Source organism: Gopherus evgoodei, chromosome 2, assembly GCF_007399415.2.
Source record: "Gopherus evgoodei ecotype Sinaloan lineage chromosome 2, rGopEvg1_v1.p, whole genome shotgun sequence".
In the NCBI taxonomy this organism is placed as follows: domain Eukaryota; kingdom Metazoa; phylum Chordata; order Testudines; family Testudinidae; genus Gopherus; species Gopherus evgoodei.
The window spans coordinates 29,496,027-29,514,399 of record NC_044323.1 but is presented as its reverse complement, the minus strand read 5'-3'; the positions used below and the strand labels follow the sequence as shown (position 1 = coordinate 29,514,399).

The following is an 18,373-nucleotide window of genomic DNA, read 5'->3' as shown; positions in this document are numbered from 1 at the left end:
AATGCATCTGATCGTGGACTATCCCTCACCACCTCCCATCCCATCCAAGCCAATGCAATGCCACGATGGTCATCCATCCACCTTCCAGTGGGTACCTCAATGATCTGAACAAGGGTTGTGATATTTTCAAATTCCACTTTCCATTCAATGTTAGCTTTTTGCTCCTCTCTATATTTTCTTTTCTCAGAACATTTGCACATTAGCACAGAGACTGCAGTTTTCGAAGAGCATTTGCAAGTGCATACTGCCTCACCAGCGCATGTAGTAGGCTCTTACAGCTAGCCATAAGTGCTCACCAGGTGACAACAAATTAAACTATTGGCTCAGACTGAATATGTATTATATATGCAAAGCCTTGAAATGCCCAATGCAGTGGCTGTATCACCTTTCAGGGATATAGATGATACTTAGTCCTGCCATGAGTACAGGACACTTGACTAGATGACCTCTAGGTCTTGAGGTCCCTTCCAGTCCTATGATTCTATGATCAATCATTTCCTAGCTTGTTTTGAAAGGATAGGTCTGGGAAAAAAAGGAGGAGGTGTTGCATTGTACATCAAGAACATATACACTTGCTCTGAGGTCTAAGAGAAAGTGAGCACAGACCTACTGAGAGTTTCTAGGTGAGGATAAAGGGCAAAAGAATAGTAGCAATGTTATGGTGGGGTCTATTATAGGCCACCAAATCAAGAAGAGGAAGTGGATGAGTGATTCTACAAACTGGTAACAAGATTAGCTAACACATGAGCAAGTATTAATCTGGATTTTAACTTCCCTGATATCTGTTGGAAGACTATTATAGCACAGCTTAATATGTCCTTCAAATTTTTAGCATGAGTAGGGAACAACCTTCTGATTCAGGAAATTGAGGAAACGAGAAGGGGGTCATCCATTTTGGATTTGGTTTTGACCAACAGAGATGAAGTAGTTGCAAACGGGAAGGTGGTTGAGAACTTGGGAGGACGTGATCATGATCTGACAGAATTCAGGATCCTATGGAAAGGAGGACATGAAAACAGCAAAAGAAGGATGTTAGACTAAAGAAGGCGAATTTTAACCAACTCAGAAAAATAGTAGGCAAGGTCCCAGGGAAAGACAAATTAGGAAGAAAAGGAGTCAAAAGGAGCTGGCAGTTCCTAAAAGATACGATACTAGAGGCTCAACATCAAGCTATTCTGATGCACAGGAAAGGTAAGAAGAGCCACAGGAGGCCATGTGGCCGCACAAGGATCTTTTTATCTAAAACCCAAAAGGCATACATACAGGAAATGAAAGGAGGGGCATGTCACCAAAGAAGTATATACAGGAATAACGAAAGCATGTAGGGACAAAACTCAGGAAAGCCAAGGCAAAGAATGAGTTAGGCTGGCAAGAAACGTTAGAGACAACAAGAAGGGGTTCTTCAAACATGTCAGGCAAAAGGGAAAGATCAAGGATTGTGTGGGTCGGCTGCTCCATGGAGAAGGTGAGGCTGGCAAGAAACGTTAGAGACAACAAGAAGGGGTTCTTCAAACATGTCAGGCAAAAGGGAAAGATCAAAGATTGTGTGGGTCGGCTGCTCCATGGAGAAGGTGAACTGGTAACAGACGATGTTAGGAAGGCAGAGGTGCTCAATAACTACTTTGCTTCAGTCTTCTCACAAAAATAATGTGACCACACAACTAGCTAAGTTACCATAGTCAATAAAGGGGAAGGGATGCAAATCAGGATAAGTAAAGAACACATTAGAGATTTTTTGACCAATCTGAATAAGTTCAAATCAGCGGGGCCCGATGCTATTCACCTGAGGGTACTGAAGGAATTAGCTGAAGTAATTTTGCAATACTGTTTGCAAACTCATGGATGATAGAAGAGGTCCCGGAAGACTGAAGAAGGGCTAACGTAACACTTGTCTTTAGATAGGGGAAAAAGGAGGAGCTGGGGAACTACAGACCAGTCCGCCTGACTTCAATATCTGCGAAGCGACTAGAGCAATGTATAAAACATTCAATTTACAAATACCTGGAGGATGAAATGGTAATAACTAGAAACCAGCATGGCTTTACCAAGAACAAATTATACCAAACCAGCTTGATTTTCTCCTTTGACAGGGTAACTGATTTGGTGGATAGTGGGAATGCAATGGACATAATATACCTGGACTTCAGCAAGGCTTTTGATACAATCCCACATGACATTCTGGTAAGTAAGCTGAAAAAGTGCGGGCTTAGTGGAACTACCATTAGGTGGATGCATAATTGCTAAACAATGCATAAAAAGAGTCACTATTAATGGAATGATGTCAGGTTGGAGGGAGGTCTCAAGTGGAATTCCACAGAGATCTGTTCTGGGTCCAGTGTTGTTTAACATCTTTATTCCTACACCCAGATCATTAATAGAGAGTGTGCTGATCAAATTTGCAAAGGATACAAAGCTTCTGGAGGACAGAGTTAAGATTCAGAGGAATCTTGATAAATTGGAGAACTGGGCTACAGACAACAAACTGAAATTCAACAAAGACAAATGTAAAGTGCTACACTGAGAAAAGAAAAACCAAATGCAAATATAGAATGGAAGATAACTGGCTTGGTAGCAGCCCTACTGAAAAGGATCTGGAAGTTGTGATGGATCACAACCTCAACATAAGTCAAGTACATGATGCTGTTGTAAAAAAGCAAATGCACTAATAGAGGTATACCATGCACGTCATGGGAGCTGATAGTACTGGTCAGGCCTCAGCCAGAGCATTGTGTCCAATTTTGCTCACCAATGTACAGAAAGGATGTGGAGAAACTCGAAAGGATCCAGAAGTGAGCAAAGATGATCAGAGGGATGGAATGCAAGCCATATGAGCAAATGCTGAAGGAACTGGATATGTTTAGTTTGGAAAAGAGGAGATTGAAGTGTGACATGAAAGTCTTCAAATACTTGAAAGGTTGCAATAAAAAAAAGATGGAGAAAAGTTGTTCTCCCTTGCCAGATAGGGTAGGACAAGTTCAAACTACAGCATAGCAAATTTAGATTAAATCTCAGGAAAAACTTAACTCTAAGAACAGTAGGACAATGGAACAGATAGTCTAGGGAGGCTGTGGAAGCTCCTTCAATAGAGGTTTTCAAAAAGAGGCTGGATAGCCATTTGTTTCAGATGGTTTAGACACAACAAATCCTGCATCTTGACAGGGGGTTAGACTAGATGACCCTGGCGGTCCCTTCTAACCCTGTGATTCTATAAACATTTGTACTAGTTGCCTTTAAAGCCAGTGCAAGATCTTTACATTTGTGCAGCTGGATTTGAGTTAATCTACAACAATCTCTCTCCAATGTGAACAAGCTGTTGCAAGTGTTAATTCTTTTCTGGCTCATGTTGTTTCACATAGTTCCACTCTACAAAATAGCGTCCAACTCTCTGTTTGGTGCTATGAGATAGGTGCACCAGGAACCAGAGAATACAATGATACAACTGCAGCCACAGGGTAGGCTGAGTGTGGATGTGCCACAATGGCAAACCACCACCACGTGCGTGTGCATGGAAAAACCAATTTATAAAACATTTTATTTGCTCAGTGTTCTGCAACAACTTCCTTGGTTAGTATAGTCACACCCAAGGACAACCCAGTGATAACAAGAAATCTTACTCTAGGAGAAGAGTCTCTGGTGAAAAACAAGGCCTACAAAATTAAGCCTAGAACCAATGGAGCCCATTAAATACATGGCAGTAGTCCTGATTTGGCTGGACCATCCCTGAGTTTTGAAATTAGACTGAGAACAGGATTTTGTGAGGTGGGCTCTTCTATAGGCTAAGATAAGCATCTAAAGGTAAGTCTGCACTGCAATAGAAGAGCCTGGGTTAGTTGACTTGGGCCCAGGCTGAGGGGCAAAAAATTGCAGCACAGACATTCAGGCTTGGGCTGGAGCCCAGGCTCTGGGGGACCCTCTGCGTCCCGGAGCCCAGGGTCCAGCCTAAGCCCAATGTCTACACTCAATATTTAGCCCCACAGTCCAAGCCCAAATCAGCTAACTTGGACCAGCTGAGGCTGTGCTGCAGGTCTTTCATTGAAGTATAAACGTACTTTAAATGTCTGAATGCTTTTAGAAACCGTAAGTCACTGAAAATAAGAGTCACCAGAATGCACATACCCCCAAACTTCCATGGCCCCCAGCCCCCAACCTAGGTAATGAATGATCTCAATATTGGCAAGTATTTAACTGGTGACACACTATCAGGAACATGGCAATACAATGGACTACTATAGCTCTTTGGACAGAGTCCTCACATCAGAGATAGAAAATTGCCACTTCCAGGAAAGCAAAGATTAAGAGATTCAGTCTAATAGAATTTAGTGAACAATCACCTCTGGAGCACTTTTCATTATCAACCACAAAACGCTTCCCAGAGGAGGATAAGCACTTCTGTGCTCATTTTGTGCGTGGAAACTGACAGTGCCACAGAACTAGGCTTCCTAACACCAGTGTGGTGCTCTATCTATTGGACGACACCTTTTCCCTCAAATACTAGTTCTATATACAATTATTTGTTTTCAGCAAGTTGAATAGTGAGTTGTTTTTGCTTTGTTTTTCAATATTCAACTTGCTCCGTTGCAAGGCTAAAGTAAAATTTTAATAAAAGACCAAATAAAATTAATAACTTGCAATATTACCAAAAGATTTTTAAAATTTAGGTTTATTGTTCAATACTTATGTTTCCTGTTTACTTTTTGTATTCAGCAGCTTTGAAAATGAAAATAATTAGCAACATTTTGCAATATCTGGCTTGCAAACACAGAAGAACCTTTATTTTAAAAAGTTGGAATCTTTAAAACACTTGTTTTAGTCTTATTTTTACAAAACCTTAATTCTGACTTAGTCTAAACGGGTTGAAGTAAAAGTGTTCTTCAGTGTGTGAACGCACATGTAGGAATCAAAAGTATCCTGGTTCTTCCAGTCATTGCTGAAACCGTAACTCTGTACTGCGCGGAGTGTCTTAAACTGACTTCAGTGGGAATTAGGAGCACATAGAATATCAAGCCTTGAAGCACTATCTATACTAGGAAAGTTTCTAATCAGTTTTTAAAACAATTCCACTAATTGTTTCAGTAAAAATGTTTCACAGGGGTAGTGCATGCAGAGAGGGGCAGTGCACGGAGCCACATCCCATCCCATCCCATCCCATCCCGCCTGGACCCCCAGCAGGGGCACATTGGCCCCTTCCGGGAGCAGTGTGGTGCCGGGGTAGGCAAGGAGCCTGTCTTAGCCTCGCTGCGCCTGCTGCCGACCGGGAGCTGCCGGAGGTAAGTGCTCCCGGCAGGAGGCCACATCCCAACCCCAGCCGTGAGCCCCCTCCCGGAGCCAGCAACCTGTACATCCTCCTGCACCTCAACACTCTGCCCCAGCCTGGAGCCCTCTCCTGCACCGAAACTCCCTTCCAGAGCCCATACCGTGCACCTTCTCCTGCACCCAACCCCTATCCCAGACTCAGTCCAGAGCACCCTCCCACACTGCAAACCCCTCAGCCTCTCCCCAGAGCCCGCATCCCTTCCCGAACCCCCTACCCCAGCCCGGTGGGAGTGAGTGAGGGTGGGGGAGAGTGAATGATGGAGAGAGCGGGGGGATGGAGTGAGCAGGGCAGGGCAGGGCAGATCCTGGGTTGCCCTTAGATTCAAAAAGTGATCTTGGGTGCAAAAAGATTGGAGACCACTGATCTATGCCATCAAGATTTTTTGAGGGAGGGTGGGGGGGAAGAAGCAGATTTAACTATAGTATACAGCATTTGCCCATTTGAGGAAGTATTAACATCTAATACAGAATTGTGTGCAGCACAATCTCCAACGTGTACTTTAGTATGTTACTTTTTCTCAAGAAGTTTGCGTTAACTGATATGACTATATTACATGAAAATATAAGGTTCCTTCTAATTTAGATTTATTGCTTGGTGTTTTTTTGCAAATTATATAATCTTGAAGAACTAAAGCTCCTGTGGATTATAAAGAACTAGACTATTAGTCCACAATTTCTGGAAATATATATTTTTATCCATCCATCTTTTATCCATGGCTTTTGGCTAATTTTTATGTTTAAACCTTTATTCCAAAGAGCTATGGTACCTATGGAGTTCCCTGCGATAAGGTTCATTAGTATTTTATAGGCTAATATTAAAATTTATTAAGGTCAAAGGGTTTATAGTAGACTTTTCAATAGGATGCAGATCCTGCAGGTCTTTTTAACATTCAAGTATTTTAAAAAGTTGCTTCTGAATTGCAGGTAGTACAGCCAGTTTTTGTTTCAAACACATTTTTGTTATCGGTATAGGAAGCCCGCTATTTGTGAACGATTATTTTACAGTTTCTTTTGAGTCCCAATCTTGCCCCTATTTGGAATATGGGATCTATGAATCCTTGTGGAAAGCCTTGACTCCTACTACTATTTTCTATTGTGTTCAGAGAACTTTCCTAATCTTGAACCAGACTATACCTTGCATAAAGGGGATGTACCATGGCTGGGCCATATAATAAATTTCTCTTAACAAAACAAAGTTTTCAATAAAGTAACATGGGCAGGTGAAAACTGTGATTCCAAGACAAATACTACCCAATGGCTCCCGGGCACTGTGTGTATTCTAATTGGGTAGTCCAATAGTATTTTTTGAAGCCAGGTAATCCAATACATTCACCCTCTTTTGGGCACCTGAGTTTACTCAGTGCCGCTCATCATCGTTTCTGGAAGAAAGCATTCTATTTCTACTGAGAGAAAGAATGATTTAAAATAAAAATACATCTGGATACAGTTATAATATTCTAAACAGCATATTCATTTTTATTAAGTATCAGAGGGTAGCCGTGTTAGTCTGGATCTGTAAAAGCAGCAAAGAATCCTGTGGCACCTTATAGACTAACAGACGTTTTGGAGCATGAGCTTTCGTGGGTGAATACCCACTTCCTCAGATGCATGTAATGGAAATATCCAGGGGCAGGTATATATATGTGTGCTAGCAAGCAAGCTAGAGATAACGAGGTCAGTTCAATCAGGGAGGATGAGGCCCTGTTCTAGCAGTTGAGGTGTGAAAACCAAGAGAGGAGAAACTGGTTCTGTAATTGGCAAGCCATTCACAGTCTTTGTTCAATCCTGAGCTGATGGTGTCAAATTTGCAGATGAACTGAAGCTCAGCAGTTTCTCTTTGAAGTCTGGTCCTGAAGTTTTTTTGCTGCAGGATGGCCACCTTAAGGTCTGCTATAGTGTGGCCAGGGAGGTTGAAGTGCTCTCCTATAGGTTTTTGTATATTGCCATTCCTAATGTCTGATTTGTGTCCATTTATCCTTTTCCGTAGAGACTGTCCAGTTTGGCCGATGTACATAGCAGAGGGGCATTGCTGGCATATGATGGCGTATATTACATTGGTGGATGTGCAGGTGAATGAACCAATGATGGTGTGGCTGATCTGGTTAGGTCCTGTGATGGTGTCGCTGGTGTAGATATGTGGGCAGAGTTGGCATCGAGGTTTGTTGCATGGATTGGTTCCTGAGCTAGAGTTATTATGGTGTGGTGTGCAGTTACTGGTGAGAATATGTTTCAGGTTGGCAGGTTGTCTGTGGGCAAGGATTGCCCACAATTTGCCCAATCATTTTTATTAGTCACTCTACTCAACAGAAATGCAAAACTTTTTCCTTTTAACAAGAGCTTTAACATTTGTAATTGTAGTTGCCCATTTATGTTTATACAACTATGGAGATCCATATTCCCAACTATCTAATTTTCCCCTTTGCCTTTATTAAAGAGAAATTTTCAGAAGGAAAGCATGCATCCATTCCAACCGATAGGAATCAGATTTTAACTAGTTTATTTTATATCCTCAGTATTGCAAAGTTACCTATGATTTCCATTAAAATCCTGAGACTGATTGCTCTGGCTGAATTATGAAAGCTAGAAACTCACCAGGATACAATGCTAGTTTCATTTCTTTTCCATTTATATTGATACTTATAATTTACTGAAAGCATTTCATGGTAATAACTAATTCGGCTATTGCTAAAATGAGATATAATAGGGTAAGTGGGCACACTTGTCGCTTTAATTTTATTGAAGTTTCTTTATATTTTGTTCGGTGCCAGAAGGGCCTAAGTGAGGGGGACCATCAGCAATCACTGTGCAAGGAGCAGCTTTTAAAAATGAGACTGAAAGAGCTACTCAACTCAGCTGATCTCTGGAGAGAAATTAGAGCCACTTGTTTAGCACGTTCAATACCTTCTATATAAGCAAAAATAGCTCCATGTGACAATAGCATATCCTCAACATTATTAACCGAAATGTTCTCTTCACCAAACCAAATACAAAGGAACTCAAGGGAATATTTGTTAAAAGAATAAAGTTACTACATATTTCTACTATCATTCCAATTTTAAAAGATAATATTTAGCTTGGCAAATATCCATGTGTGCCTAATATTACTGTGACAGTGAAACCCATATAAACACCTACTGAAAAAGGAAACTGTAAATGTTTGCACTTCACCAGCGTCTTCATACCATAACTCTGCTGCTGACAGTTCAAACCTTCAGATACAATGTACCGAGCATTTTACATAATTGATATTACATTGCTAAATACTATCAATTTTTAACCAAAACATAGGTGGTTTCTAATTAAAGGCAAGTAAACGGTTTTGAATCTACAAAGCCTAAATTAATGTTAGTTAAAATTCACATCAGCCAGTCAAATGAAGGCTATGGAAACAGTTCAGAAGAAAGGAAAACAGCCCAATAAAGATAAAAAATAAGCTACTCTATTTCAAAATAAAAAGAAAGATACCAGTTTATCAAGTTGTCCTTGGTTTCATCAAATATTTACACACATTACATGGTATGTAGCATAGAAAAACTGCCAATAATGAATCCTTCAGAAATTAGTGTGAATTAAACACTTCACAAACCAGACAATGACCAAAATACTAACATGCTCTTTAACTCATTCCTACCTTATCATTGGTGTCCAACACAATCGTGCTGTGCCTCCACTTTGTTAAAACTATTGGTTCTTGTAGCCTCCTGTCCAGACTCCTACTCTTAATTATTTCTCTTTGCTGCTGTGGTGAAGCATTACACTAAAGAAGAGAAAAATCACACTATCAACAGGGTCAAAATTATACTAACACAAAACCCAGGTAATTCATCTGTATATTTTCCAGCAGTACCACTGATTCAGCCATGAAACTGTTAACAATAGCCTACATTTTTAAACCCTAAATCTTGAAAGCTAAATTCTCTAGCACTGTTTTCTGAAGAGGTAAACAGGAACTAGCCTGATGTGATAGTGCACTGTACTGTCATCCAGGTGTTTGATTTCTGATCCCAAATTCTTGCTGCCTGCACCTGTAGGCATTGGGAATGCCACCAAAGCACTACAGTGTTATCAGCCACTCTTTAACAGAGTAGAATTAACATTGGATTTAGACCTGGGAAGTGTTAAGAGCACTACAAACACAATTGTATAAAAGGGGTGTGTCATGTCACCCTATTGTGATACCTCTGAATCAAGAACTATGATAAGGTCTGAGGGTGTAACGTCCAATCCTGTTTGGCCAGAAGGATGTTTGTGGGGGAAGAAAGGAGACACTGCAAGGTAGTCTATTCTGATACAGCAATTCCTGTCTCCTAGTGGTGGCAATGCAATAACTTTACTTCCTAGACCAGATTTATGCTACATTTAACCACAAACAAATATATATTTAGAGTAAAAAGTTGCAATTTAGTTTAATATCCTGATAGTAACCAAAGAGGTATGACTTAGAGAAAGGCACAAAGTCTATAAGCAGGGCCATGCATATTCTGTGTAATAGTAGCCCTAAACTTTGCAGCAAGCCCACCATCTCTGGCACAATAGCACTAAGTTATTATGTGCACAGAAATTCATGCAACATCCAAGTAAGTTAAAAAACATTCCAAACAAAGCTTTTTATTGAATATACAAACAGCAAATAAGAATGATATGACATTTTAACAATAAAAAAATCTTGACTGGAATTTCTTTCTGGGGCAATGCTAAAGTAGCAGAACCTGCGCTTTGAAACACATTAGACAACTAAGAATGTACTTGTTGATTCACTACACAAGGATTGTAATCCATTGAGTTTGGCATATGACAGAAGCAGGACATCATAGTTTTATTAAAATGTAAAAAGGGGATGATGATGTGCCATTGCACTCTAGATGATTTTATGAAAATATGCTGTGTGAATATAATGTAACTAAAATATGCTTCATGCAAAACGTTTCTTGTAAAGTATCATTACAAAGCTCATAATCTACTGAGTGTGGTCATCTTATTTGTACAAATGTATCACTCTTGTATCTGAAACTAGAAATATGAAATATAACTCTGAGGACTTGTTTTAATTATGCAATGTGTAGGCTATTAATGGTGGTTCGGAATCTTGATGGCTCCCATCGGCCAGGACAATTGACTGTGAATGGCTCTGTTTGCAGGCAGGCCTTCCTGTGAGTCAAGCTGGGAGGAATGAAGGCTTGGAATCTCACAGGAAATGTGACCATGTCAACCTGGTACTGAAATCCATCTTAAACCTGGTGCTTTTCCATTTAGAAAGGGTGGGGGGGGAGGTCAGAGAGATAACAGATTCCCGCCTTGTGCCAAAGCCACATAAGGGGGTGGAACAGAACAAAGGGGCTGCAATCATGAGAAATCCCCTTGCTACCACCTGAGCTGGAACAAGGGCTTTACCAGCAGAAAGGATTGTGCCCAGACTAAGAAGACGTCCAGTCTGTGAAAGAAACTTATTAAAACATCTCTGAGGGTGTGATTTTTATCTATATTCATTTTTATTACTGTATTAGGCCTAGATTTGCATGTTTTATTTTATTTTACTTGGTAATTCACTTTGTTCTGTCTGTTACTACTTGGAACCACTTAAATCCTACTTACTTTATTTAATAAAATAACTTTTTACTTATTAATTAACCCAGAGTGTGTATTAATACCTGGGGGGAGGAGGGGGAACAGCTGTGCATCTCTCTCTATCAGTGTTATAGAGGGCGAACAATTTATGAGTTTAAAAACGGATTTATTTGAGGTTTGGACCCCATTAGGAGTAGGGCATCTGAGTGTTAAAGACAGGAACACTTCTTAAGTTGCTTTCAGTTAAGTCTATAGTTTTGGGGCACGTGGTTCAGACCCCGTGTCTGGCTCAACAAGACAGGGTGCTTGAGTCCCAAGCTGGCAGGGGAAGAAGTAGTCTTGGCACATCAGTTGGCAGCCCCAAGGGGGTATCTGTGATCCAACCCATCACAGATTACACTAACCTCAATCGTAAAGTGCTTTAAGACCTACTGATGAAAAGTGTTATGCAAGAGCTAGGAATTATTCTCAGATTTGCCACTGACTCATGATAGTAACATCTGGCAAGTCACAACCTCTTAACGCCTCAGTTTTTCCATGTGTAAAATGGGAATAACACATACTGATACTTATGAAGCACTTTGAGATCTACTAATGAAAATTTAGACAAATGTAATGAATTAACATCCTGAGCTGCACCATGCTCCAATAAAGGGTAAATACTGCTACTGCCATGGCAGATACCATGCTTATGTTTGCAGCTTTTCATTTTATTATATATAGGATTCATGCTTCAACAAGAAATGTAAAAAAAAAAGTAGTGATTTTTCATGTCTTATTGAAATATTTCCACATGCATCACAAGAACGAATCACTGCAAATGGAGAACCTCATGTTAAAAAGAATAAAATTTGGTAATTGTGTCTAAGACAAACATACAAGTCTCCTATACTAGTAAGAATTATTTCACATCTGAGAACATAGAACATGGATTCAGTACACTCATGTCTGCATGACAACTGTAACAAGTACAGTGAAATAGTGAGGTCTGGGTGGCTCTCTCAGTTTGTTCCCATGTCAAATCAGAGCTGAATGGTCAGCCATTTAGCCTTTCAGAAGTGTTTTTCCTCATGTGTGCTGGAGTGCATCTAATCTCTGGTTACTTCAGGGGTAGGAAACCTATGGCACATGTGCCAAAGGCAGCATGCGAGCTGATTTTCAGTGGCATTCACGCCGCCCGGGTCCTGGCCACCAATCCGAGGGGGGCTCTGCATTTTAATTTAATTTTAAATGAAACTTCTTAAAATTGTAACAACCTTATTTACTTTACATACAACAATAGTTTAGTTATATATTATAGACTTACAGAAAGAGACTTTCTAAAAACGTTAAAATGTATTACTGGCACGCAGGGCCGCCCAGAGGATTCAGGGGGCTTCGGGTCTTCGGCAGCAGGGGGGGCCCATGCCGCCAAATTGCCGCTGAAGACCCAGCACTTCAGTGGTGGGTCTCAGAGCAGAAGGACCCCCCGCCACGGGTCTTTGGGGCATTTCAGCGGCGGATCCTGGAGCAGAAGGACCCCTCCACCGCCGAATTGCTGCCGAAGACACAGAGCGGAAGAAGCTCCAGGGGCCTGGGTCCCGTGAGAGTTTTACGGGGCCCCCAGAGCGAGTGAAGGATCCTGCTCCAGGGGCCCCGAAAAACTCTCAATGGGGCCCCTGCGGGGCCTTGGGCAAATTACCCCACTTGTCTTCCCCCCTAGGCGGCCCTGCTGGCAAGCAAAACCTTAAATCAGGCCATGGCTACACTGGAGAGTTGCAGCGCTGGTGATGGGGTTACAGCGCTACAACTCACTCTGTGTCCACACTTGCAAAGCATGGCCAGCGCTGCAACTCCCTGGTTGCAGCGCTGGCTGTACACCTGGTCTGCCTGGGGTGTAGCGATTCCAGAGCTGGTGATGCAGTGCTGGTCATCAATTGTGGACACCAACAGCGCTTTTATTGGCCTCCAGGGTATTAGGAGGTATCCCAGCATACCTTTTCAGCCACTCTGCTCATCGTTTCACACTCCACTGCCCTGGGCTCAGGTGACCTGCCCTTTAAATGCCCTGGGAATTTTAAAAATCCCCTTCCTGTTTGCTCAGCCAGGTGTGGAGTACAATCACTCAATCAATCAGTGACCATGCCTCCACACCCCAAACGAGCGCCAGCATGGAACACTTCCGAGCTGCAGGACCTCATCAGTGTTTGGGGTGAGGAAGCTGTGCAATCACAGCTGGGCTCCAGCCGTAGAAATTATGATACCTATGGGCAGATATCAAAGTCCTTGCTGCTAAGGGGCCATGAACGGGATGCACTCCAGTGCAGGGTAAAAGTAAAGGAGCTGCGCAGTGCCTATTGCAAAGCCCGTGAGGGAAACCGCCGCTCAGGAGCTGCCCCCACGACCTGCCGTTTTTACAAGGAGCTGGATGCCATACTTGGGTGTGACCCCACTGCCAATCCAAGGAGCACGATGGAGAGTTCAGAGCAGGGAGAAGTGGGGGAGGGTGTAGAGGAAGCTGAGAGTGAGGCTACTGGGGTGGAGGGAGACACCCCGAAGTCCCAGGAGGCATGCAGCCAGGAGCTCTTCTCAAGCCAGGAGGAGGCTAGCCAGTCGCAGCAGCTGGAACTTGTTGGTGAAGAAGAAGCAGAGGAGCGTGTTCCCGGTAAGCAGATTTTATTTATAAGACGTTTTGTGAGAGGAGGGTGGGGATTATGGCTGCCTGCATGCGTGCCTAAATGTGGAATAGCCCATTGATTTGGTCTATCACATCTCTGTAATCGGCCTCAGTAATCTCTTCAAAAGTTGCAGCCAGAGCGTGGCCAATGTGCTTGCGCAAGTTTATAGGGAGAGCCACCGTGGTCCTTGTCCTGGTCAGGCTAACTCGTCCACGCCACTGTGCTGCGAGGGGTGGGGGGACCATTGCTGCACACAGGCAAGCTGCATAAGGTCCAGGGCGGAATCCACATTGCTGTAGAAGACCCTCCCTCTCTTGCCAGGTAACACGCAGCAGTGATATATCTGGCAGTAGAAAATCCTGTTGAAAATGTAGTGATGATTATTCAGTGCAGGTCCCCAACTATCTGCACTCTGCTTTCCCCATTGCTGCTCCCCAACTGTCTGCCCTCTGCTTTCCCCACTGCTGGTCCCCAACTGTCTGCCCTCTGCTTTCCTCACTGCTGCTCCTTTAGTTATAGATTGGGGATGCATCAGTTGGAAGCAACAGAGGAGGAGAAGGACCTTGGGGTATTGGTAGATCACAGGATGACTATGAGCTGCCAATGTGATATGGCCGTGAAAAAAGCTAATGCGGTTTTAGGATGCATCAGGCGAGGTATTTCCAGCAAAGATAAGGAGGTGTTAGTACCGTTATATAAGGCGGTGGTGAGACCCCACCTGGAATACTGTGTGCAGTTCTGGTCTCCCATGTTTAAGAAGGATGAATTCAAACTGGAACAGGCTCAGAGACGGGCTACTAGGATGATCCGAGGAATGGAAAACCTGTCATATGAAAGGAGACTCAAAGAGCTTGGCTTGTTTAGTCTAGCCAAAAGAAGGCTGAGGGGGGATATGCTTGCTCTTTATAAATATATCAGACGGATTAATATTAGGGAGGGAGAGGAATTATTTAAGCTTAGTACCAATGTAGATAGAAGAACGAATGGGTATAAACTGGACACTAGGAAGTTTAGACTTGAAATTAGATGAAGGTTTCTAACCATTAGAGGAGTGAAGTTCTGGAACAGCCTTCCAAGGGGGGTAGTGGGGGCAAAAGACATATATGGCTTTAAGATTAAGCTTGATAAGTTTATGGAAGGGATGGTATGATGGGAGAGCCTAATTTTGGCAACTGATCTTTGATTATCGCCAGATAAGTATGCCCAGTGGTTGGTGATGGGATGTTGGATGGGATGGGATCTGAGTTACTGCAGAGAATTCTTTTCTGAGTGCTGTCTGGTGAGTCTTGCCCACATGCTCAGGGTTTAGCTGATCGCCATATTTGGGGTCGGGAAGGAATTTTCCTCCAGGGCAGATTGGCAAAGACCCTGGAGGTTTTTTGCCTTCCCCTGCAGTGTGGGGCATGGGTCACTTGCTGGTGGATTCTCTGCAGCTTGAGGTCTTCAAACTACAATTTGAAGACTTCAATAACTCAGACATAGGTTAGGGGTTTGTTATAGAAGTGGATGGGTAGGGTTCTGTGGCCTGCTTTGTGCAGGGGGTCGGACTAGATGATCACATTGGTCCCTTCTGACCCTAGAATCTATGAATCTAACTGTCTGCCCTCTGCTTTTCCCACTGCTGGTCCCCAACTGTCTGCCCTCTGCTTTCCCCAATGCACAGAAACCCCAGTCCTCTGGCAGTTCCCCTTCCCAGGTGAAGTCACGGCAGAAACACTCACCCCATTGCTCGACATGCCTATGCCTTCGCTGCCGTGGCCTCTCTGTGCTATGTTAGGTATGTGGTAATGATACTACAAAAAGTCTACAAACTCCTTCACTGTGATAATAAACAAACAATGTAGCCTCTGTATTAAATGTTTCTATTTATGTTTTTTTAAGTGACCTTGAATAATCCAGCCCTATCACCGCCTGCGCAAAGGTTACAGAACTTGAGGAAAAATCCTAGAAAATCAAAAGAAGATTTGATCAAAGCAGTTATGAATCAATACGCCAAAGACAGTAAGAGGCTGAAGGACTGGAGAGAGAAAATGCATAAGTGGAGACAAACACAGAGCAGGAGAAAGGAATTGGCTACCAAGAAAAGCACAAAGCAGCTGATAAGCCTCCTGGCTCGCCAAACTGACCGTATGCAGTCTCTCGTAGCCATGCAGGCAGATCAGTACCGTGGTAACCCCCACCCCTCCCAAAGCTCTCTCCCTTGTTCCCCAGTGTTCGCACAAAACACCTTTCTCCAGCAGCCTGGTTCTTACCACCACCAGCTGCCCCCAGCACCTGTACGTTCACCTACAAGCCCTGATAACTACAACCCTTACCCTATGCACTCAACCCCCATCACGATGCAGCATGTTAATCCTGAAGTGCAGCAGGCACTGAACAGCAATCCAAGCAGGACATATTCAAACCTCTGAATGTACAGTTCACCACCCTGCCCTTCCCTTTTATGTACTGTATTTTGAATAAATCATTTCTTGCTTATAAAACATTTTTTATTATTGAAGAAAGTGATAAATACTGTACCCCAAGGGAAAAACGAGCACAGCAAAGGCACCAAACACTACTGTTGGCTTTCAGCCTCAAATTGTTCCCTTAAGGCATCCCTAATCCTTGAAGCCCTTTGCTGGGCCTCTCTAGTAGCCCTGCTCTCTGGCTGTGCAAATTCAGCCTCTAGGCGTCAAACCTCGGAGGTCCATTCCTCACTGAATCTTTCACCCTTCCCTTCACAAATATTATGGAGGGTACAGCACGCGGATATAACAGCGGAGATGCTGCTTTCCCCCAAATCTAGCTTCACGTAGAGACACCTCCAGCGCGCCTTTAAATGGCCAAAAGCACACTCCACAGTCATTCTGCACCAGCTCAGTCTGTAGTTGAACCGGTCCTTCCTCCTGTCAAGCTTCCCTGTATACAGTTTCATGAGCCATGGCATTAAGGGGTAAGCGGGGTCTCCAAGGATCACAATGGGCATTTCGACATCCCCTACTGTGATCTTGCGGTCTGGAAAAAAACTCCCGGCCATCAGCTTCCTGAACAGGGCACCGTTCCGAAAGATGCGTGCATCATGCACCTTTCCAGGCCATCCTGAGTAAATGTCAGTGAAATGCCCACGGTGCTCCACAAGCGCTTGGAGAACCACAGAGAAATACCCCTTGCGATTAATGTACTCTGATGCCAGGTGGGGTGGTGCCAGAATAGGAATATGCGTCCCATCTATTGCCCCTCCACAGTTAGGGAAACCCATTTGTGCAAAGCCATCCACAATGTCCTGCACGTTCCCCAGAGTCACGGTTCTTCTTAGCAGGGTACGATTAATGGCCGTGCAAACTTGCATCAACACTATTCCAACGGTCGACTTTCCCACTCCAAACTGGTTCGCCACCGATTGATAGCTGTCTGGAGTTGCCAGCTTCCAGATTGCAATAGCCACCCGCTTCTCCACTTGCAGGGCAGCTCTCAATCTCGTGTCCCTGCGCCGCAGGGTAGGGGCGAGCTTAGCACACAGTCTCATGAAAGTGGCTTTTCTCATCCGAAAGTTCTGCAGCCACTGCTCATCATCCCAGGCTTGCAGGACGATGTGATCCCACCACTCAGTGCTCGTTTCCCAAGCCCAAAGGTGGCGTTCCATGGTGCTGAGCACGTCCATTACTGCCACAAGCAATTTATTGTCTTGCTTGTCAGGCGAATCAATATCATCGTCTGACTCCTCACTGTCACTTTGGAGCTGAAGGAATAGCTCCACTGCCATGCGTGATGTGCTGGCAACATTCATCAGCAAGGTCCTCAGCAGCTCGGGCTCCATTTGTAACAGAAATCGCGCTGCAGACTCACAAAGGCGCCAAACTGCTTGGAATGTGTAGCAAAGCACCACGGGGCGCTGGAACAGGAAGCGGAAAGACCCACACCCTTCCGTCCCCTTCCCACAAGCCACAGCGTCAAAATGGGACGAGGTGCTCTGTGGGATAGCTGCCCACAATGCACTACTCCCAACAGCGCTGCAAATGCTGCAAATGTGGCCACATTGCAGCGCTGGTAGCTGTCAGCGTGGCCACACTGCAGCGCTGGCCCTACACAGCTGCACAAATACAGCCGTAACTCCCAGCGCTGCGCAAATGTAAGTGTAGCCATACCCTCAGTGTGAATAAATGACAACTCAGCACACCACTTCTGAAAGGTTGCCGACCCCTGGGTTACTTTCTTGCTAGGGGAATATCGACTCTGCAGGTATTTAGCCCACAGAGGCACTCTCACAATTCACAGTATATCAGCAGCTAAGCATTATCTAGCAACCTGGCCCATCTTACAACTAAAAACTGAACTGTCTGCTATGGGACTATGCTTACAGTTAACTCAACTTCTAGGATTCAAACAGTGTTCTCTCAAGGACTTAAAGTAATTTAAGAAATGTATAGGCTGAAAACATATTAGCTACTTATTTCCTGCTATGGAAAAATGGGATTACTACTTAATTTAGTAATATTAGCCAGCATCATTGTGAATTTATGGCAGTCTGTGTATGCTTCTGCATTTGATTGTTTTATTTTTAATATGCTTTTCAAATACTGTGCAAGTTCAGAGTCCAGGATAAGTGCTTTGAATTCCACTGAAATAAAAATTAAATGTATTATTTTAAAATAAATCTTACATTTGTAAAATATGCAGGGCCTAACTGTACATGATCTATAATCAGAGGTGCCTCCGGTACCATCACAAACCATGAGGAGACTTTACTGAATAGGACAGACAAGTCCATTTTGAAGAAGGAACCTGTAAGGCAACATAAAACTCAGGTTTTAAATGTTTCTGCCAAAAAAGCAGAAGATAGAAACAGTTCAGGTATG

General features: G+C 43.4%; 1 protein-coding gene across 11 annotated transcripts in view; it reads right to left on the bottom strand.

The window, feature by feature from the left end:
• Nucleotides 1-18,373, bottom strand: part of ARHGAP12 (Rho GTPase activating protein 12) — a 167,907-nt gene that overhangs the window by 37,821 nt on the left and 111,713 nt on the right. For 9 of the 11 annotated variants that reach the window (XM_030550204.1, XM_030550206.1, XM_030550211.1 and 6 more), the window contains one exon: nucleotides 8,945-9,070. The exons of the other annotated variants lie outside the window; for them this stretch is intronic. In XM_030550204.1, the coding sequence (XP_030406064.1) occupies nucleotides 8,945-9,070 (126 nt within the window). The remainder of the gene's footprint in view (nucleotides 1-8,944; nucleotides 9,071-18,373) is intronic. 11 annotated transcript variants of the gene reach the window in all.